We start from the raw sequence: 23,499 nt of genomic DNA, 5'->3' as shown, positions 1-23,499 counted from the left end.
GTTTTGTAGGCTGCAATGATAAAATGGCATGTACACAGCCTTGCACTGTCCTTCGCGTTTGCGTGCGGACACACCGATAAGCAGCGACACCCAGGAGCTGCTTTTTGCTGCCGTTACCCACAGGTTCGATTTGCAAACAGATAAATCTTCCTTATTGCGGCAAGGGCAAACGAAACCAGCAGCGCTTTCTGTGAGGCTTGTGAAGGAGCAGAGTCCCAGCTGCGTTTTTGGCTCACTGCTTTATTGGGCTGCACTTGGCAGCATGTCCTGGGTGCTCAGTATTTTGGCAATTCTCCTCTTCTGACAAGTTAAAAAAGCCCTGAATCTCAGCTTTCCTGCCCCATAATATTACTGAATCATTCCTGCTCCTTTTAAGGCAGCACGTGTGATGGCTGCTGCTATACCCAGTTCAAATATTTGACTTCTGAAAGAGCCCGTGTCTGTTAGCAATGTTCCTTGTAAGACACTTAGCAGCCAAGTGACAGGAGCACACTGGCATCTGAGATCTTGCCCTGACTATATTCAAGCTCTTCCCTTTGAGTTTCAGAAAGAATTAAAAAGACACAGATCAAAGGCTTTGGGAAATGGGATTTTTAAAGGGAGTGCCTCAAACCACTTCCAAAAACCGTTCAGATGCTGAGAAGTCTTAGACTGCCTGGTGGTTTTGCAGTGCCTGATGCCTGAGTTGGGGGTCCAACTCGGTGTGTTCAGTGCATGGACCATGGGGAGGTTTGGGGATGTCACACAGGGGCCCAAATTCTCATTGCCTCTATCCCTGGCCTGGGCTGAGCAGAGCTGGGATCCATGGGGGATGTTGCTGCTCCCTGGGCCAAAAGCCCTCCCCAGCCTGTATCAGCCATTTAATGAGTGTACATGTGCCTTGCCACAGCCCAAAACCCCACAGCCATCCCCTATCCCCTCCTCATCCTCTGAAGTGACAGCAGTGATGGGCTGTCCTTGCTTCTGCCCACAACCGTGCAACTGTCCCTGGTCTCCACGGGGCAGCCGTGGTCATCAGGTGCTTGAAACATCTTGTCACAAGCTGTTCCGAAAGCCAGGCTGGACATTGCTGCTTTAAAACCCTCCTCCACGTGAGCAAGACCTGGACCTGGTCCTGCAGCAGCAGGGGAGAGAAACAGCCTGCACTCGCAGGAGCAGGAGAATCAGGTGCTGGAGGCATCCAGCTCTAATTCAGGGTCATTATCACATCCCTGGTGCCAAGAGGAGTGTTTCTTTCTGCGTTTCGATGACAGGAACAGCTTGTGCTGCTCAGCCATGATTTATTGCGTAGGATAAGAGGGAAGAGATAGCCTGGCAGCACCACACACGGTGCATGTGCTTCTCCTGTGCCTCATTTACCTTTCACTAGCCAAGAGCCTTGCTAGAGCTACTTGTTCCCCAGCGCTGCCAGGCAAAGCTGTGATCCCAGGAGCACACGTTGGGAAGCCGGTGGAAAATGCAAGGCCTCGCACAGGTTTTACCGTGTGAAGATACTAAGTGTCACAGCAATGTAATATCCGATGGTATTGGGAAAACCTGGCTGGGCACAGTACTATAATGCTCATATGTAATGTCCCCATCCTTTTCTCCAAAGCTGGGTGATGAGGATGCAGCTCAACCAGGGAATGAACTAGATTTTCGGAAGCTGATGCTCCCCACGTCTTTATGGGGAGCAGGAAAAGGAGACAACCATGGCAACAGGAGACATCTCCTGGGGCTGGTCCCACCAGATGTAAGGTGCTTTGCTGAGGTGTAGGACTGGCTACACCACCTTGAGCTACTTGGGGAGGTAAGGGTGTAGATGCTGTGAAGCACAGCTTGGGGGTGCAGGGATCAAATACAGTGGTCAGTGCCATTAGGGAAGTCTGAGGACAACCCACCTCATCCTTTGGTGTCAAAGGGGCACAGCAATCCTGAGGTCCCTTGTCATCTCCACCATGGCCCCATGAGGATGTCTTCATACTCTTGAGCATCTCAGCTGGCCCAATACACAACAGAGCCGGGCAGCTCTAAAGTCACACAGAGGAATAAGCATGGGGCCCTCAACCACACCACAGCTGAATAGAGATGTTCTGGTTATAGATATCTCCTCAACCAAATCCTACTCTGGAGCCGCTATCCTTTATCAGAATAACTCCAAAAAAACCTCTACTTGAAATTGTGCCACTCCTACACCCACTTGTTCCCTCGCTCACTTGCAGGCAAAAATGATGGGTCTTTGGGAGTATGACTACAACCAGCACCTTGCCTCCTGGCAGCTATCCAGCCCTCACCACCAGCAAGCACTTTGGGATGCTTTGACTATGAAAAGCACTTAAGCACCGTTAGGTTCTCATCTCTATTTAATGCGAAGTAGTAGCCAAGTATTTATTTACAAGTGTAATAGATACGTTTCCTACTCAGGGTATTTCAGTAGAGCAGGTTTACTTTGGAGGGACATCTTTTTCATTTTATTCATCCTGGTGGCAGGGTTCTCCTGTAATGTTTTACCCTGGTGTGTGGCTCATGCAGTCCCCAGGGAACTGAGTCCTCAGGCCATCTCGAGTCTTTCAGCTTCCCCAGCTGGAGTGATCTGAGTCTTCGCAGCCTTCATGGTCATGCAAAAATATTTCAGCTGCAGATATTCCCCCTTTGGTGGGTGTCATGCACCTACCGATGTGAAGGAGTTAGGGCATGCCCAGCCACAGGCATTTTGGTCCCTTATTCAGCTTTCCTGGCCAAAATGTAGATGCATCCATGGGGTTTTTTTTGAGCATTTACTTTTTTGGAGATGGTTTCCCCCAGCTGTGGATGTGTGTGCTGGGCTAGGCGTGGAAACACAGCCAAGCCACAGGACATACCCCCTCCTCCAGACCCGAGCAGGTGATTTAAACCTTATTTTATTTTATTTTTTTTAATATGATATCTCAAGGAGGTACATCGTGTCTCTGATCCCACACAGGAGGCCAAGCGTAGCCCAAGAGCAATTTGGCTAGCTGGGAGGCTGGGAGAAGAGGGCAGCTGCCCAGTAGATGGCAATGGTGCCGTTCATGCAGCAGTGGGCTGAGAGGTATAAAACAAGCTGATGGAAACGTGGGCTAAGCAGCACTGAAAACTCACGGTCCTAGCTGTGAAGGAGAAAACTTAGTTCTTTCTGTTAGCTGCTTACCTAAAGTCTCACTTCAGCCAGAGCTCTGGCAAAACAGGAATTTTTGCTCGTTTATGCAGGGAAAACACTGAAGCCAGAATGCTTACGTTTATCCAGCTCATTTAGCATCACCCACTTCCCCCGATGCTGAGGACTCACAGCTCCTCCAGAGGTGATGACCACAGAGGACCCTCACACAGTGCAAAAATCAAACTGCTTTTATTTTGGTGTAAAGCTTGGGTTGATTGGCTGGAAAGGACATTTCCTTACGGTGCAATGAGGATTTCTGTGATGCTGAACAGCATTAAGGACTAACAGTTGAATTTTTGTTTTTTCCCTCATCCTGTATCATTGATAGATTAAAACTCAAATGGGCCATGTGCCAACAAAAGCCGATCCTGCCGTGCCTTTTTACAGGAAAGTCACGCAGATCTCTAGGTCTGAATTAAAACCTCAACACCTGCAGACTTCTGCCCAATTCTGTGCAAAACACACGTGCATGGGTGGGGAAAGTGCCGGTTACAGTGACAAAGGTCTCAAAGCCAGCAGGGATGCAGAGGCATCACCTGGGATGCTTTTATTGCCTTCGCAGAAGGGGCAGCCTTACCCCCTGCAGTGCCATGCTGCTTGGCCATGCGGTGCAAACCTGCCTTTTTCTTCTATCAGCCAGACCAGCAATGAGAAAAGGTATTTTTTCCCAGTGCTCCTGCCTCCAAAGCAGACACAAGCCCTTGGGATGCAGGATCTGCCCCTATGGAAATGCCCCCGCTGCTGCAGAGCCAGCACCCCTGCCCTTGCCTTGTCTTGGAGCTCCTGGGCTGTTTTGGTTGGGTTTTTTGTTGGGTTTGTTTGTGGTTTTTTTTTCCGTGCTGGAGATAAAGTCCATCCTACCCATCATTTTATAGCTGTTCCTGCCGAGAAAATTCCTCGGGTGTCTCATTCCCGTGTGGCGCCACGTCTGCAGGAGCCTCGCCTGGCGTCGCAGCCCGTCCCTGTCCCCGCCAGCCCTGGGTCATCGACTGACTCATCCCTTTTCCGGAGGCTGCTCCGCCACCCGGAGAGAAGTGCTTTCTAGTCTGGTGGCTACGCACACGCTTCAGCGCATGGCGGCACCTAAAAATGAAATGAAAGCAGGCGATGAGTAATTCTGTGCCGCTGGGTGTTACGAGCAAGGCGTACGGGGTGGCGGGGTGGAGGAAAAAATGAAATTGGAAATGGAGGGGACGACGAAGCCCTGAGCGAGGTGGGGAGTGCACAGATGGGTTTAATGGGGGTCAATGAATCCCCGATTCCCAGGGATGGGAAGGAGCACCGCGTGCGTCCCAGCGCTGTGTCACGTCCGTCCCGGTGCGTGCGGCAGGTCGGCTGGCCTCAGCCCTGCCGAGGGCAGGGAGCAAATGCAGGTGGCACCTGGCTTCATCCCTTTTCAGAGGCAGCCCTGTGCAAGCGGAGGGGCCATGGCTTCCACAGCATCGCCTTGCAGAGGGACAGTCCCCAACCAGCCAGGGAAACTCCTCCAGGGCTTCTGCCTCGCCCTTCAGCGCACACATGAACTCCTCCAGGCACAAAGAAGCTGGGATAAACTGCCCCTTCCCTGTGGAGATGCCGGTGCCAGAGGCTGGTTGATGGGATGCGGCACCTCAGGACTGTTCTGTTCTGTTCTGGGGGGTGGCAGGTCCCCTGGCCATGATGCCCTTTGCAGGGGCACGGTGCAAAGCCACCACCATGAGCCGAAAACCCCTCGGTGTGGCAGCTGGAGCCATATGCTGGAGGCTTTTCCCCTCCCAATCAGAAAACAATGAATGTGAGAGGGAATTATAGGCATAAAGCCCATAAAAGAAAAAAATTAACACAAGCAAACCCATCCTTCTGGGTGGGGAAACTGGGGCCGGGCACCACCATGCGCTGCAGAACCACCACGGACAGGCATTTTTTCAGTATCACTGCTTTTATAGCCCAGCAACTAATTTGTAATGAATAGTTTGTTTAATTAATTGAGCTTCTTTGCTCTGGGGGCAGATGCCAACCTTTAAAAATGGATTCCCGATGGAAAACTAGACAATGGCATTCCTGGGCCAATATCCCTTGCTTTCAGGTCAATGCCGGTGGTTATGATTTACGCCCATGCCGCCAGACGCAAGCCCGTGGGATAGGTGCGCATCTCCCCATCTAGGTTTTTGGGTTTTATTCAGCTTTTCCTCTGCACCATGGCCTGGCTCGCATCCTCACCCTCTTGTTATTTCCCTGCCGTTGCCAGGACCAAATGTATTTTCCCTGCTTTTCCCCTGGGGTGCAGGATCGTGGTGATGCTTCTTTTTGTCTGCATCCTTCCAGATCCCAAAGGTGCTGAGAAACAGTTTGTAGCCCTTGAGGGAAAGGGGTTTCCGGGGTTTCCCAAGATTTCTCCTAAATGCTTCTTGGTGATGGGGATGCTGCCACAACTGTTGCTTTTTCCATCGTCCCATAGAGATGGGCAGCCACCACCACAAACCTCAGGAGACAACACAGTTGTACCCCAGCTCCATGCGCTGATTTTTAAAATATTTTTTGAGGGGTGGAGGGGATTGTGTGGCACTGGTGGAGCAGGAAGCAACTTGAACAGGACAATTGTCACATGCCACCACAAGTTAATGTGCCAGGCACATTGCCATGGCATGGCTGAGCAGCCAGAGACATCCCGGGAGCCTCAGGAGATGTTCTTCTTGCTGTGCAGGCAAGAGCTTGCATCACATTTTTGCCCTCAAATTAATTAAGCAATTTGCCAAAAAAGGTCCCTTCTAGTCCCAGCTCTGGGAGAAACTGCTCTTTGCCAGCCCAGGCTCTCCCCTGGCCAAAATGTGCTGCATTAGCTTAAAATTTGAAAGCAGGGGCTGGCACTGAGTGACTATCTGCAAGGACACCCACCTCTGGGTGAATTAAGGGACTCTGGGGCACGCCTCGTGCATCTCCAGCTGCCCCAAGAGCTTCTCCTGTATGACCTCCCAGGGTTTTGGTAGCATTCCCTGCTACGTTTCAGCGTTGAGGTGCCACTGAGGATGTGATGGACCTGGGGACACCTTGGAGGCTACCTGGGAAGTCTCCCCCTTTGCGTACCCAGCTGCCATGCATGGAGGGCTCCACCAGGAAGGATGAGCTGCCTGGGCTCCATGCCTCCTCCAGGGACCAACCCTACAGCTCATTTTCCACTATGGGACTGGCCTCATGCTGGTGCTCAGCCTCCCAGGCTCCCCCCATGCCTTTCCCCCATGCAAGGGCATGGGGACGCTCTTCCCTGGGCTGTTTTTCAGGGGGTGGGTGAGAAAGAAACAGGGGTCCCCAAGCTCAGGAGAAGCCTCTTGGAGGACACCAGGCTGGGACAAGGGTTGTTCCTGCCCTGGTAGGATGCTCCCATCTTAACACTTGGGGTGAGAACCATTAGCTTCAAAAAGGGGTCAAAAAAAGCCAAAAACAAGCAAAAAAGGGACAATGATGACATACAATGCAGTGTACACACCCATCATCCTAATTTTTGAGCCAGAGTAAAAGATCAACAGGGTGAAATCACTGCCATACTCAAACAAAATTATTTTATTGAAAGTGTAATGGAAATTTCTTCATATTGCTTTGATGAAATGAGAGACAGCAGCTGTAGACAAATACGCTTTTTTATAAACAAATGCAAATGGATAAGGTAAAAATAAAGCATTTTTTTAACTTGTACCTTTAAGCAACATAATCACAATATATACACAAAGAAAGCTAAAATAAAGCTATGTTGAAACCAAAGCGTTTCAATCAATACATTAGATAATTACAGATTGTGTCAATAAATACCCAGTTTTTAAACTGTTTAACAGGCAACTTTTTACACAGATACCGAGAAGAAAAAAAAAATAATATATATTTACAATTCAGTGCCCGGGGGGGGGAGGGGGAGAAGAAAAAAAATTTTTTTTTTTTTTGGCACTGACACAAATAAAAAGAATAAATTATAGAAAAAAAATCCACAAAGGCAGGAGTCTATCCCCACCATTCATTAAAAAAAAGGTGTGTGTGTATATATATAAAATATATGTATATATTTTATATATATAAATATATATATATGCAGAGAAACCTAGGAATGTTATAAAATATATTAGTGCCAATAAATACAGAACGGTACCAGACTTTCAATTGTCAGTATTTTTGATGCAGTCTGAAGAATAGAAACTACCACCTAGGAGATAACCAAAGGGGATTTTTCAGTCTAAAGAAACGACGCCGAGAACAAAAAATAGTAATTTTTTTTTATATATATATATATATCTATCTATCTCCAAGAAATCCTCCATCTGCCAGTAGTATTCCTACAGTCGCCCTCCTGCCCGGCGGGGAGGTCCCTTGGGGTGATGCTTTGCAGGAGGATGCGGTGGCGAGCACGGGGCGAGCACCTGCCCACAGCCGCAGGGGGTCAGCTCCGCTTCCAAGTTGACCGGCTCAATACCAGAGAATATGTACAATTAAATAGTAATAATAATGATTAAAAAACCCCAAAGCAACCCAGTCTTCACCATATTTGTACGCCAGAAGTTTCCTAAATTGCTGGCAGGTTTGCACGAGATGCCTGTCTAATAGCAGGTACCCGAGAGCACCATCCCTGTCATCGGGGGTATAAACAGTTCAGCCAATGGAAAAAGCCTCAAATCTACATTTTGAGGTTTTTCTCCTGTCTGGGTGTCTGTGCACCCCCAGGAGCTGCTCCCAGCACCCCGCTCCCAGGGCAGCAGGGCTGGGATGCCGGAGCTGCCACCTCCCCCCGGTGCCGGTAATGCCAGGAATCACTCCCATCACCACATCTCACATTTTCCACAGGGGGATTTAAAGCCGGTTTTGGGGTTTTTTTCATACCACTGGCATAGGCACTTAGTGTATCACTGATGTACAGATTTTAACGTCCAGTTACATCTCGTGGCCAGATAGTGTCATGTTCTCAGACTGATTTAAATAGCAAAAGGCCAAGAGGGCCGCCAATATCCTTCCCAAACACAACGATTTGCCTCATTTCAAAAAACAAAAGCCTTCACATTTTGCAGCTTTGTTTTCAGGCATTGTTTTTTCTTCCCTCTAAAACTGCACTCAAAGGATAAATAACCCAATAACCTTCACAGCCATTTATTTTACTTGATTTACCTATATTAAAAAAAAAAAAATACTATAAACAGTCTGAACCACTAGATTTTGGAGCTGTAATACCCTTGATGCCAGGGAGTCCTAAGGAGCACTTTGATGAGGAGCGTGAGCACAGTGTTGCTGTTGTTGGCTTTGCTCTGCCAAAGCCCCCCCAGGGCTGCAAAGGTCCTTCCCGTTACACACCCCACCCACCCCCCCCCCCCGCTGCTAACAGTTCCTCTGCATATTCAGGCACCACAACTCATCAGGAAAGATCTCATGGCCAAATCCTTCGGAAATTAAATAAATTATACAATAATTTATGGAAAGGGGGTTGTTTTGTTTTTCAGAGCTAGTTCATATTATTTGTCAAATAGCTAGTTTGGCTTGTTTTGCTCTCCACAGCGGTATTATGGAGATCACCCACCATCACCGTGTCTACTAGGGGGCTGATGGAAACCAAAGGACGTTGCTCAAACGTTTCCCTCGTCCCTCCCCACCCACCCATCTGCATTTGGCTCTTTTAGAAATATAAGTAATGACCGAACAGCCAACATCTTTCAGACTCAGAAAAACCAGGGTCATCTTTAGGATGGGTGCTGCTGAAGACCTTATTGCCCTTCCAGGTCATAGATAAACCACAGTGCTATTCATGTACTACAGGTAGAAAATAAATAAATACAGATATATTATGCAAAAAAAATATGATTGTACACATAATACATCTGAGGTATTACCAATTTAAATAAGGTTTCATGCTAGTTCAAGCTTCGGTGGCTAGTTAAATTCTGGAATTTGCAATAAATAGATGAAAAATGATTATGTATATAGTGTATGGATCTCTTCTGTAAACCTTGTCCGATTTAAACGTAAGATTGTGTTGGGCTAACTCTTACGCAAAACACACATTTTCACAATAAATACAGCTTCAAAAAGTTGTTTTAAAAAGTTCCTGCAACACTGAAACATTTCTAGAAGGGGCTGTGTGTACAACTGGCAACGTCAGCGAGGAGTATTTCTCAACAGGTCTTTTCATACAAAACACAAGGAAATTCATATGCGAAAGTCTTTTTTCCCCTCCCTCCCCACCCCATCATGAAAGTTTAGAAATTTTTGCACAAACAGTGAGAGAACTGATTGTAGCTGCAGTATGTCAAAATGTCCACGTTCTATAAAGACCAAAAATAGTTTGTTTGCTTAGAAAGTATTTTTTTTTTGTATTTTCCTCCTTATTTTTAAGTAGCGCATCATCCTTTTGGTGAAAGTTTGCCCGTCCAACTGTTCTTCAGTCTTCCTTTTGGCACCAGTCCTTGCTGCCTGAGCCACATGGCATTTCACACTTTCACTGTCTCCATCAGCGATGACTTGATGGCATCCTCCAAAAGTTGATTGTCTGTGAAAGGGGCTGGGGTTTCGGGGACGGATTCGGACAAACCGATGAGGGACTCCAAGAAACAGGAGCCCTGATCTCCAGCTTGTGGGAAGCCAGGGAAATTAGGCAACTGAAACTGTAATGCTGAGAAGTTATCGAGGTTCTCGTACTCCTTTAAGGAGTTGTAAAGGGGTCCCAAGTTATAGTCTGAGAAGGACTGGAAGAAATCCAACGAGTCAGAGGAAAGGCTGAGGTCGACGTAGCTCTTGGAGCAGGGCTCGGCCGGCGATGAGGCGCAGCAGGACAGCCCATCGCACCGCGCATGGGCAGCATCCTCCAGCAAACCCCCACCATCCTGGTTGGCATTCTCATCCAGGCACTCAGAGAGGTGGGACAAGTGGCCAGGGACAGGCTTGGCCTCGCCACTGTGGTCCTCGATGAAGAAGTCGGTGGAGTGGAAGCAGCTCAGGTCATCCTGGCCACGGCCACCATCTTCCTCGGCATCTGAGTCGTTGAAGTGGAGGATGCGTGCCAAGCCATCGTCATCCACATCCGATTGGGATTTGTCAGAGGGGAGACTCTCATAGGGCTCCTCCAGGTCCTCACTGGGGTGGGAGGAGATGGAGGAGTCTGTCATGTCACTGCTGCAGCTGTTCTCCCCCAGGGCCTCCAGGTCAGGGCTGAACTGGAAAGCAGGTGCCAGCGGCACCGCACGCTCCTCCAAGGAGCCTTTCCCTGCCGCGCATCCCAACGATGGGAGCCGCTCCCGAAAAGGGGGCTCAGCCTCCACCACCTTCTCACTGCTCTGCTGCTGCTTCTCCAGCTCCAGCTTCATGATGGTGTGGATGAAGTGGGTCTGCACGCGGGCCTGGTTGAACTCGATCCTGCCCTCGGTGTTGCCACAGCCATCCTTGGTGCAGCCACAGGGGAAGGAGGTGTGATCCATCTGGCATGGGGAGAAGCAGAGGCGGAGGGTTAGGACCAAACCTGGTGGCACAAAATGGAAACCACCCGCGACTCACCTGCCCTGAGAAACCAATTAACAACTGAAGGGTTTAAAAGCAGACTAAAAATCCCACAAAGATAGACACCCTGCTCTTTTGAAGGGTTGCCATAAAAAAGTTGGATTTCAGTGCAACTGAAGAAAGTTAAAAGGTTCCAAAAAAACCAAAATATAACGCTCCAAAAGGAGGCATAAGGGGGAAAACATGAGGTTTTGTATATTGCATCATGGTATTTAATACCTGATCCATATCGGGAGCTTCTGCCCCTTGTTGAGATAAGGACAAACTGCTGAACAGGCACCTTTATGTCCCTGTGAGCAGCAGCCACTAGAGGGGGGCTGTGACACGCACAAGGAGCGCCCATCCTGCACCCCTCTGCCTGTGCACACCCACCCTACACCACCCCCAGCCTGCAGCCACGGCATCGAGGGAAGGAGCAGCACCCAGAGTAGGGAATACGACTCTCCAAACACAGCTGCGCAGGCACCCATAAAAAATAAAATGAAAAATATAATAAGCTAATCGAATATAAATTATCCCACTTTGCAGGTGGTTTGCACAGCTAGCTGTGGGCTGAGGCTCAGCTGACGCTCCCACGTTCGCCTGAGCGCGCTGGGAGTTGTGACACCCACCAAGGGAAAATAAAATTAAAAATAAAATCAGGGGGAGGAGGAGAAATCGCAGCCTTGTGTAAGGAGCAAGAAGCTTTCATTTGTGAAGACATTCCCACGTGGCCCATCTCCAACAGAAGACCAAGCAGGTGCGGGTCTCGTGGGATGAGCGATGCGGGTGCATTCACGCCCCAGGCTCAGGCACTCCCCCACGGCTTCAGCACTGCGTGGGGACGGCTGCCTGTGTGATTTGGGACACGAACGCTTTCTAGCAGCGTCTGCCTCACAGCCTGGGGGAGCATCTCCAAGAGCTTTTCTTGCCTGCTGCGCTCCGAGCACAGGTGGGAACAGATGCATTTTACAGGCTGCCCTAATTCTGTCCTGCTTGCTCAGAACCCCCCTCCTTTAACACATACATCAGCTGGAGCTGTGGCTTTTCCCCTGTGGCCAGAAGCGAGGGCAGTACCTGACATTTAATGCCTGCCAAGCTGCAGCTGCAGGTCTCTGGGTCGCAGACCTCCCGGCAGTCGCAGCCGCAGTCCTCCCGGGACAGGCGGATGTTGTGCAGCTCCCGCTTCTCCTCCTTGTCGATCTTCTTCACCCCCACAGCTTTCAGCAGCGCACGTCTCTTCTTGGCGGGATAAGGCTGGAGGAAGAAGCCATCCTCCAGGTCCACGTTGCTGACATCAATGTCGTCGTCGGAGATGTCTTCGATGGTGAGCTGGTTGGCCTCTTCTGACTCCTTTGTGCCGTTCATGGTGAGCTAAGGGCAATGAATGGGCAAAGCATTAGGGACCTGTTTGGGACATGGAGCCATCAGCACCTCCGGGTCAGGAGAAACATGAAAGGAAAGATCTGTCCCCCGTGATGGGCAATCCCAGGACCAACATCTGTGTCAGAGCCCCCAGAGCCCTCACAGACACCTGATACGTGGAGTTCAGTGTCTTTTCCATCAATTTTCAAAGGTGGAGAACTGAGCTGAAAAATCCCACACTGCAGCCTGTGTTTCTTGGAGGCCCAAGCAGGGTTAAGGACCGATGCCCCCAGGCCTCAGAGAGGCTCCTATAAAAACTGGCCATTAACTAATGACATCTACCAGCTCCTCGTCAACCCAACCCCATGTTCCTACTCACTTTCCACTTCAATGCTTCCAACTTCTCTTCTTTTAATTTCTCTTCGAGCTTCTCTCGACGAACATTTTCCTGCTCCTTTGAAAACTCCGCTAGCGTGAACTGCCGGGAGGAGCTGTGTTTGCTCACCATCCCCAGGGTACAGCCCCCACGACTAGGCACGCTTGTGAACCCCTGGCAGCGTGGGAAGTAAAACACAGTGACCCGGTCAAACTCTACATTGTTCTTCTTTAGTCGCTTGGATTTCTTCAGGATAGATGTGGCTAGAAATGGGGGAAAAAAAAAAAAAGCACAAAGTCAGTACTGCCACCCTGCAGGCAGTATAGAAATATGACAAACAGGCTGTAAATACTACAAACAGGCAGGACTTGCAATTACTCTCTCAACAGGGACATGATGGGATAAGGTTGCAACATTGCTTGATGGTTCCTGGTGTTTTAGGATCTAACACTTCAAAGGTGGGATGAGAACGGAGTGGAAAGTAAGCCAAGTCCCAATGCATCGGAGTCACCGACCAGATTCACCCTAAGAAACGGTTGCTGCTTCTCCTTCCCGCTTGACTTCCTCCAGGAAACATACATTTGCTTATTCTTCAAGTGCAGCAGAGCATAGCGAACAAGCAACAAACCATCCTACATGCCTGTCTTGCTGTAAACCCAAGCACCCTGCCCCACATTCAGGAGCTCATGGTCTGCTCCCGGGATGCCAGAGTGCCAACACTCCAGCACTGTGTGGCTCCAGCTTTTGTGGCAGGGCAGATAATAGCCAAAACAGCTGTTTTTCTGGTACTTCCCTTCACCATCCACCGGGAGCAACTATGAATCTATAGTTTATTCTCAAGAGGCTCATTTGAGAGCAGCTGCAAAGATGTTAAATCTTTATGCAGGTGATCCCAGGGTAAACATGGCAATACATGACGACTCTGGTTTATCTTAAAACTGCTGAAACATGCTACACACCATTTAAAGCGAAGCCTCTCCAGAGATACCTGGTTCTGCACATTTGCACGTGCAAACGTAGCAGATGGAGGTGGACTAATTAGCCAGGGCAATTTCAGAGTCAGTGAGTTTCCACGAACGTAGCTACCCATGGAAAACAAAGCAAAATGCAGTGGCAGTGGGTTGCAGAGCTGCCTTTTCTGCTGCATGAGCATGTCAGGAATGGGAGTGGGCTATGCACAAATTCAGTGGTAGGGTTTTTTGGTCCCATTCTCTGCTGGTGCACGGATGTCTCCGTTGCCACCACGGGGAATATGGAAAAAAATAACCCAGAAAGGATGGGTGACTGCAGAGCTGGGATCCGAACCCCGCTCTTCATGGCAGAGCCACAGGCAGCCCTGCTCCTGGGAAGCCAAGTGAAAGGACTGCTGAAAACCTGAGGGTCTCGGCTGGTCTGGCTGGCCCCAAAGGCTGGGAAAGTGCAAGACTGGGCAGTTAGCTGCACCCACATTTCACAAGTCTCGCTTGCCAAAATATAGCATTTTGGTTTCATATGAAAGCAAAAAAAAAAAAACAACAATGTTCACCCAGCTGTGTCAGCAGCTTCTGCTAAATAGCTGGGGGTTTCACACTGGGCTCTGCAGTGGCTTTGATGATATCTTAGCACTGCGCGTTGCATTTTCATAATAACCTTGACTCAATCTTCTAAAACATTAGCTCTTTATCAAAAGGCAAGTTAACCACCACGATCATCTATCGGCTGAGCTGCTGCACTTTGGCATTTGCTTCTCTCTCCCCGCACCCCTCCTCCAAAATTGTTTTCCCATTCCTGACCCTTTTCCAATTGAGCCAGAGAATACAAAAAGTTCATTGTTTTGTCACAAAACCTGGGAAGACAAGCCAGAATGAGAGTCTTTATTATTACAAGACTTCTAAAGCCTTTTCAGACCACTGCATGTTTGTGTATGTCTGCTAAGTGGACCTTAACTGCTATATACAGTGGGTGTTCAGTATAATTTACTAGGTCGGACTATTTCTCCTCCGTGAAGATGTTCCCCTATTGTATTTTTTATTTTTCCCTTCACATGGCAGATAAAGGATTTTACAACCTTGCCTTCTGTGCATTTTCCTAAAAGCTCTCAAAACTGATATTGCTGGGAAAACAAAATAGCGTTTATCTGCACTAGCAGCGAAGGCAATGTCAAACATGTCATGTTCTTTGGCAAAGTACCAAACGTACGTAGGAAACGAGTTCCGAAATGGTAATTACGCTACTGGTTAATCATTTTTAAAAAACAGTGTTATGGGTCTTTGCTGTCTGTTTAATTTTTGCCTAAGGAATAGCCTGACAGGGGACTGAGGGATCGTCCTACAGCACTGGCTTGGTGGCACCTGCATGCCTCTGCACACCCAGGTCCTTGACTTTCTATTCCTGACAATTTGGACTTCAAAAACATTAAAAAGGAATGATAAATGCTGGGAGGAAGGGCTGAGGAAGACAACCCTGAGGATGCTGGCTGATTACAAAACCAAGATTAATTGGTGTAATGACAGGGAGCTGGCGTTATGGCCGCTTCCACCCATAAAGTTGTGCCCCAAGGAGGTCTCTGCATGGTGATGACCCACCACCACACTACAAAGAAACCCGTGCAGCGGCACGTCTGGCCCCAGGAAAGGGGCTGCCGGAGATACTCACGGGTAAAGCTGGGCGTTAAGGCAGAGCTGGGCTTGGGCTCTCCGCGGGAGCTCTCCTCATCTGTCTCCCAGCCCGATGATGCCGAGGAGGAGAGGGGGGAGCAGGAGGAGGAGGAGCAGTAGGTACTGTCATCCCCCAGCTCTTCATACTTCCTTTTCAATACTCCACTCATGGTGACGCCGTGTTTTTCATATAACTGGAAAACAAAGGAGAAAAGCAAAATAAAGCGAGGGAAATCCTGGGTATTTCGGGTGATGAGTAGGGTGGCTTTAACCCCAGCAAAGTTTCTCCACCAGGTCCGCCTGGCTGCACAGGTGCAGTTCCCAGAAAGTGCTCCCCCCAAACCCCTACATCTTTCCACCTTCACTGTGCACACCTGCTGAATTTCTCTCCCATTTTACCACGCTGCAGAAGAACCGACTATCCCAGGCAACAAACTGTCCGGAAACCAATTCAATCAACACAAATGTTATCAAACAATAAGTATTACATTTTGCTTACTAATTCTTTTACGTTAACTTCTTACCCAGATCGCTTTCTATGCAGTTACAGCTTTAACGTTTCGCTAATTACAAAAATAAGCCAGTTTGCAAAGAACAATCTGTTGGCATGATTTACTTGCTACAGCCCCCTGGGGAAACAGACTTATTAAATGAAGCACTGAAATACAAATATATCAACTGTGAAGAACAGCCCTTCTCCTCACGGTGCCTTTCATAGTCAGTCCCCCATTCAATAAGCTATTCTTGTTTAGGCTGGGTTATGTATCAAGCATAGTAGCAATTAAAAACAACGCAGCTAATTAAAAACAAAGAAGCTCTGTACTTGCCTAGATTCCTAAATTTCCTGCATGCTTTTCCCCTGCTCATCTTAAAGAAAAAAGAAAAATTACTTTGTTGCATCTTTTTTAACCTTTGCTTTTACAAAGTTTGTGTGGGTTTTGTCTCCTGAAATAGCACAAAAGCTGCATGCTTTGCCAACAATAGGCTAACGGGTGTCAGAGGCCACCTAACCTGGGATGCTCTTGCACAGAGGAGGGACTGTGTCCCTTTTTACATGCTGGAACACCACACCACGTACGCTTGGCTGCTGCAGAAGTAACTGCCAGTTTATTTTGCAGCCAGTGAGCCATACCCAAAGCTGAGCACCAGGCTGCTGCTGGAGAAGTGACTTGCTTTGACCCCATCCCACCGGGTTGCATGGCACAAGCGTGGGGATGCAGCCCCAGCCCAGAAACTCCCTCTAGCAAGGAGGGGAGAACCTCAGCAATGTGGGATGCTACCCGTGCTTCAGTAAACCCAGAGGTAATACACAAAATCTAAAGCATCCCTAGAATTCGAGTGACACTGGGACAGACATATACAGCCTCAGGACGGTGACAGATATGGGGGTGACAGATACAGGGTGCAGATACGGGGGTGACAGACAGCTGGTCCCCATCCCCTCCCACCAGCTGAAACTCCTCCACCGGCCACATTTGTTCTTTGTAACGGTAACACTTTCTCGCCTTCTTTTGCATGTCTGAAGTTAATTTAAGTCTCTGAAAAAGAAAAATATAAACCATAACACTAAACCCGCCCTCCTGACAGCTCTGAGCAGGCAGCACAGAAACCACACCACCTTCAAACCCTCCTAACGTTGAGGTTTTCAGTATCTCGACTGCTGCACAGTCACACATGGTAGGACAGGAGCACACGCCGTGCCTTCAAAGCCCTGCACCAGCCCTCGCTAATTATGTTTACCAGCAGCTTCCCCGGAGACAATAGTCCCCTAAAAAGTAACAAAAAAAAAATCCCTGGATGAAGCAGTTCCTCGGGCTGAAGTTAATCATTCACTGCAACGTGTGCCTGTGGGGCCAGTGGATCCCCCACAGCCCCCTGAACCCAGGGAGAGGTGATCCCCTCCATCCCTCCTCCTCCTCAGCAAACCCAGAGCTGCAGGTGGTTCTGCCACAGAGAAGCTATTGTTTTTTTGGCCTTAATCCAAAAAGAGATGGGGAGAAGGTAGATCTGGCCACGCTCCAGCCCCAGCAGCACATGTCCTACCTGACACCTGGATTAACCCCTTTCCTGCCTGTGCTCCAGCAAAGCAGAGCTTGCAGGCAGCCACAATGCCCCAACAACCTACATGGCTGCATTTACAAACCTTTTATTTTTTTTTTTTTTTGTGTGCCTTCTGCTCTGTTTCATATGTGCTTTAAGAAACAACTAGGAGTAAATAAACCCTACAAATCCATGGCAGGGGTCCGAATCAAAGCCTGGGCTGCAGCCAGAGGTTTGCTCATCCCAGTTGATCCCATCATCCACCCAGAGCAGCCAGAAACTTTGCAAAAAAATCCTGCACATGTCTTGAAAGAGCATCAGTTCTCACCACAAAGCAACTGGTCGCTGCTCCAAGGGATACCTCCGACACTGCCGGTGAAGGATGCTACTGACTAGCCAAGGGAGGGAGACACCAGCTCCCCAAAAAAGCCCGCAGGACACAGCGAACACCCTCTTAGAAGTGATGTTGACCACATCCAAACCTCACAGGGGACCTCAGAGGGTGGTGGAACAGTAAGATCACACCACTGAAATAGGCGTCCCAGTTCCAGACCAAAACAACCAAACCCCACGTGGCATCCAGTTCTCCCAGGACTGACCTGGTCTGCAGGACTCCCAGAGAAGCGAGAAGGTGGATATCACTGTGCTGCAGAGTGATGCAGCCCTGATGCTCAGGTCACCTGCAAACCCAACAACGCCCAGCATGAGCCGTGCTGCCTCCCCCCAAACCACACAGCAAGAAAAATTGAAGCGTTTTCCTCACGCACGCTAACCAAATGAACATAAACACCAAGCCAGAGCCAAGGCAAGCTGTGCATAAAATGGTGCAATTTTATTTATTTATTTATTTTAATACTATCATCGCTCATTAGCCACGCCTGGCAGAAGGATGAAAGGAGGTGTGTGCATCTCCCATCTATGAGAATAAGCCAAATACACAGGGGAAAAAAAACCCAACAACCACCGCTGGCATGCCGTCTTATTCAAAACACCTATTGTTTTGTTAATGCAAAGTAGGTATCGTGCAAACATGATTCTCAATTAATGGGAAAAAGCTGGTGAACCTGTTGCCCATCAGCCAAAACACATTAATTTCCCCCAATAACGCTTTTTCCCTCTTTGCTGATTTACGTTTTCCAGGTCAAGTATTCAAATCCTTCTCCGGAGCTACATGCAATGTAGCGGGGCTGCACCCATCGGTGTCTTACTTGTATCCACCCCCAGAAAATCCTCCAGACAGGGTTTTCGCTGTCAAGGCAAAGGCGATCCTCTCCTCCCCTTCTTGCCCTGGCACTTGGAAGCAGAATTATGCCAACAATTTGGACACTGTCTTGAAAGCCCTGTCGCTGAAACCGCTGTCCACTCAGCCAAAAAAACCCAGAGGCCAATTCTGACACAGCCAGGATATTTGAATTGCTGTAATTCCACAAGTAATCTTCAATCCACACTGATGTCTTACAAAGAAATCACAAAAATGTGCACAGCGGCATGGAAAAAAAATAAATATACATATATATGCTTGCCATTGTAAATCTCTACAGGCACCACCAAGCGCAGGATTTTACCACCTTCTCCTTCTCTCTCTTTTTTTTTTTTTTTTTACATAACCTGAAATAAAATAATCCTATCTTCCTTTTAGTTGCCAAAAAAGACATTCTGTTCTTGGCTAAGACTTCTTACTCATCTATTTTACTGAAAACAGCTTTTGGAACAAGTACATAATGCAATGGATCAAACCCGCAGGAATTCCTCTCTGGCACCAGAACTCCCACTATCCTGGGAATACTTTCTAACAAATATTTAGCCCAGATGTGCATTCCTTTCTTTTTCTCTCCCTCCTCTTTTTTTTTTCTTTTTTTTTTTCTAAAGCATTAAAGTTTGGGTGGGGGGAGTAGGGGGGAGGTGGCTGTCTAATTGGGGGGAAGGGAATTGAATCTGCAAAGTCCCATTTCTGGTGCTCGGCAAGTTGCAGGGTAAAGCCCTAATACACTGGAATGTGAGGAATTAATGTTTTAACTATCCTCCTCTTGGACGACGTCTCAACAGTAAATATTTCGAGTAATTTAGATTTAAGAAGGTTTGGCATTTGTTTAGCCAAGCGCAGAGGAAGGCAACTACAACCCCTACCAGTGTCCAGTTAGTCTATTTATAAGAGACTGCACAAAGAGGCATCATGGCTTTGTGCAGAAGTACGCGGAGAAGATGTTTCAGTGTTTTATTTTGGGGCTGTATATGTGCTTTGTACCAGGCAGGCGAATGCAGCACTGCGAGCAAGGCAAAGGAAACTTCTCCCAGCAAGTCCAGCAGCTGCATTTGCTCATGCCACAACTCTCACGGTATTGCAGGAGAACACCTATGAGCAAGCATATTTTGTATTTGGGGTTTCTGTCAGAGGAGTATCTTAAGGAATGGAAGGATCCCAAATCTGTGCATGAGCTATTGAAAGCAAACTTTCTTCTGCAAAGCAATTTGGGTAACAACAATCAAAAAACCCCCAACACCTAAAAACCCCCAAACCTCAGTGCAACGCACTAAAAGTATTTATTTTCCAGGGACTTTTTGAGCTGGTTTGCCAACTCTACAATTACAGCCATCTGCTTTCAGCCTGGGAAGCCAAGGTGGATTCTTCTCGGCACACCGGGACGAGGGCTCGGGCGCTGGGAGCGAGTTAACAACTCTGCTGAGCCATGAGTCAGAGCGGTTCCCGTTCCCTCCCCCAGAGCTGCAGCGGCTGTGCAGGTCTAGCAGGAGTAAATATTAGTTTAAAAAACACCACCACATATTTGCGCCAGGTACCGCTCCAAACATGACTTCTGGAGTGAGCCTGGGGGAGTTTTTGGGGTCGATGTTTATTTGCACGTTGCTGTTTATTGCAGGTCAGGCGACGTTGGTGCGAGTATCACCAAAAACTGGTGGGGAGCTGGGCTTCCCGTTCGGCTACCCTAGATATTTGGTGTCTAACAGCAGCGGTGATGCCAGCAACACCTCTGGGTTACTTAATCATCACGCTATCAACTCTGATTCACTGCTTGTTCATTTAACTATTTTAATTCTTTGCATATTTACTTAACTGGTTTCCCCAGCGCCGCTGTGACAGCTTCCACAATGATACCACTTCCCAATTTGGGGGCTGATGGGAGCTAAGGTGAGCAGGATCATCCCATCGGGACCCTCCAGGGGACAGTCCCGTGCGTGTTCCCAGCCACGCAAGCTGTGCTTTCCAGTTCAGACCAGATTATTTTCACCCAGCTGGGTCTAAGGTTTCATAACCTTGCTCCGGCTAAAAATAGCCTCTGCCTACTATGCAACAGCAAAACCCGAAGTACCCCGTGCCATGGAGCAGGAGCATGAATCAGTTCGTAGCACCATGAGTTTATTCTCCTGCCAGAGACTGAACAGGCAAAACACCTTCCCTGGGAACAGCATCAGAAGCACTTACTCAGTCTACTAATTTTCACAAGGCTATAAAGAAAAAGGCTTTTCAGATTTTTCTATTCAGCTCTTATTTCTGGCTGACAGCTTGAAAGGTAAATAAGAAACATTAGCAAATACATTAAAGGTTATCTGACACAGCCCGAATGAAACAAGGTTCAAATGTACTCGGCGCAGATTGTGCTGTAATAAATATGAAAACAGCGAAGTGCGCTTTGTCTAGGAAAATCCTCTATTTGATTACACCTCATGAATAATTCACACCAGGTTTCCATATTTGTCCTCCTGTAGGTACACACTGTGCATTACCTTGCCTGCTATATATACGCACGCATTTCCCGCACTGAATTATTAAAGGGCTCACCAGGAGCTGCGGAGTCTTTCCGCGGTGGAGCACAAATGCACCATCCCAAAAAATAAACCCCATCACCTCGACGGGCCTCAACTGCGAACTGCTCAGCAGAGAAAAAATTAAAAAATTCTGGATATGGGGGTGGGGTGGGTGGGGGTGGAAATACTAATTTCTGATGAGTTCCCTGTAACGAATGACAAGACTCTGAGGTTCGTAAATGGCCGTGGGTTTTTTTTCTCTCCATCCCACCGAGGCGCTGTCATTCCAGCCGGCAGCGAGGCAGGGCTGCTTTAGGAAAGGGCTGTCCCTGCGTGTCAGCCTCTTCCCACAGCGACATTATGTAACTCGGAGGTGACAGACACTTCGGAGGATGCCGGGGGGGGGGGAGGGGGGGGAAGCAAAAAAACCCAAAACCAACACCCCTCACCCCCCAAGGAAACTTAGTAGTTTTGCGGGTTTTTTCCCTTTTTTTTTTTTTCTTCTTTTCCCAGGTGCGCCGCCGAAGCGGCGATATTTTGTTTCGGGAGGCGGGGGGCCCCGCTGCCCGCCGGCCGGCCGGTCCATCCGTGCGCCGGTCGGTAGGTGTTGCTGTAGCGACGGGAAAGCATCCCCAGCCGGGCAGATTTGGGGAAGAGCGAGCGGGCAAGGCTCCCCCCCGCCCCGCCTTTCTTTCAACCTAAGAAAATTGGAACCGCAGCCGTAAAGATGGAGCAGAGCCTTAACTGACAGGGGGGCAGTTCGGCGCTACTCCATAGGTGCTCCTGCGTACGGTCAGCACGGCGCTGCCGGCCGATGGGGAAGCGCGATGGGCCGGGGACGCAGGACAGCGCCCCCCCCCCCGGGACGCGGTGCCGCTGCCCCCCGCCCCGTCGGGCTCCCCTCGCCCCGGGGCGGCAGCGGCACGGCCAGACGGCGCCGCCGCGTCGCGCCTGCCCGGCTCCGGACGGCGGGGAAGCCAGACGGACCCCTCACGGCGGGGCAGCGCCGCGGGCTGGCACCCCGGCCCCCCGACAGCCCAGCGCCGCGCCGGACACTGCACCGGGACCCCGCGCCAGCGCCAAGCCGGCTCAGCACCGCCGCCCCGACGGCCGCGCACCCCGCCTCCCCGCCCCGAGCCGCAGCACCGGACGGCGGAGCCCACCGCCTCTCCCGCGGCGGACCCCCGTCGCCGCTTCCCTCAGCCCCATCCCGGCGCCGGCTGCCCGCGGCGGGCCCCTACCTGAGGCGGGTCTCGGCGCGACGGCTCCGGCTGCAGCGGCGGTGCCTGGCGCGGCGCCTCCCGCTCTGCCGCTGCCGGGGCCGGGGCTGCGCCGCGCCGCGCCGCGCTGCCCTTTTTCGTCAGTGGAAAACTCCGGGCTCTGACGCAGGCGGTGACAGGCGCGGGGCCGGCGCGCGCCCGGCCCGCCCGGCTTCCTGCCCCCCCGGGGCGGGGCGCTGAGTCAGGGCCGCGGGACGTCCCGCCCACGGCCCCGCCCCTTCCCCGCTCAGGCCCCGCCCACGGCCCCGCGGGGCACCCCGAGAGGGGTTGGGGGGGCGCCCAGCGGGCTGGGGGAACCAAAATGGATGTGGGTCCCGCGGCGCGGGGCGGGGGGAGTGTGGCCCACAAAGGGTTGGGGACCCACAGGGCAAGGCATGGACCCCAACATAGATTTTGGCTCCCCAGGGGGTTGAGGGGGTTTCCAGGAGATGGGAGACCCCCCAAGCAAAGGGACCCTGAAAGAGGTTTGGGTGCTTCAAGGCATTCAGAGCCCGCACAGGCACGGCTCAGACCCCAAAATGGACTCTGGCCCCCCAGGGGCTCCGCAGGGGGTTGGGGACCCCCCCAAGCAAATCGACCCCAAAAGAGTTTTGGGTACTTTAAGGGGTTCAGAGCCTCCAAAGGGTTCAGAGTCTCGAAAAGACTGGGTACCCACAGGCAAGGTGAAGATCCCAAAATAGATTTTGGCTCCCCAGGGGGTTGGGGGGTCTCCAGGGCATTGGAGACCCCCCCAGGCAAATGGACCCCAAAAGGGGTTTGGGTGCTTCAAGGGGTTCAGAGCCCCCAAGGAGTCCGGAGCCTCCAATAGGCTGGGGACCCACAGGCAAGGCATGGACCCCAAAATGGATCTTGGCCCCCCAGGGGGTTGGGGGCTCCCCAGGGAGTTGGGGATCCTGCAAGCAAATGGACCCTGAAAGATGTTTGGGTGCTTCAAGGGGCTCAGAGCCCTCAAACGGTTGGGGACCCACAGGCACAGCTTAGGCGCCAAAATGGATTTTGGGCCCCCAGGGGTTTGGAAGCTACTCAGGGGGTTGGGGACCCCCAAGCAAATCTACCCAAAAGAGGTTTGGGTGCTTCAAGGGGTCTGGAGCCCCCAGAGGGTTCGGAGTCTCAAAAGGATTGGGGACCCATAGGCAAAGCATAGACCCCAAAATAGATTTTGGCTCCCCAGGGGGTTGGGGGGTCTCCAGGGGATTGGGGACCCCCAGGCAAAGAGACCCTGAAAGACATTTGGGTGCTTCAAGGCATTCAGAGCCCGCACAGGCACAGCTCAGACCCCAAAATTGATTTTGGCCCCCCAGGGCATTTGGGGCTCCCCAGGGATTTGGGAGCAATTGGACTCTGAAATTTTCAAGCAAATGGACTCTGAAAGAAGTTTGGGTGCTTCAAGGGGTTCAGAGCCTCCAA

General features: G+C 50.2%; 1 protein-coding gene across 1 annotated transcript; it reads right to left on the bottom strand.

The window, feature by feature from the left end:
- Nucleotides 1–6,679: 6,679 nt before the first annotated feature.
- Nucleotides 6,680–22,816, bottom strand: CSRNP1 (cysteine and serine rich nuclear protein 1). Its single transcript, XM_080385345.1, has 5 exons — nt 22,054–22,816; nt 15,009–15,204; nt 12,378–12,637; nt 11,711–12,007; nt 6,680–10,575 (listed from the first exon to the last, which is right to left on the bottom strand). Exons 2-5 carry the CDS (start codon nt 15,178–15,180, stop codon nt 9,592–9,594), a joined length of 1,713 nt encoding a protein of 570 aa, XP_080241471.1. The 5' UTR covers nt 15,181–15,204; nt 22,054–22,816; the 3' UTR covers nt 6,680–9,591.
- Nucleotides 22,817–23,499: the final 683 nt, after the last annotated feature.

This window comes from Falco punctatus, assembly GCF_963210335.1.
Source record: "Falco punctatus genome assembly, chromosome: 4".
NCBI classification, from domain to species: Eukaryota; Metazoa; Chordata; class Aves; order Falconiformes; family Falconidae; genus Falco; species Falco punctatus.
This window is presented reverse-complemented; position numbering and strand designations above follow the sequence as displayed.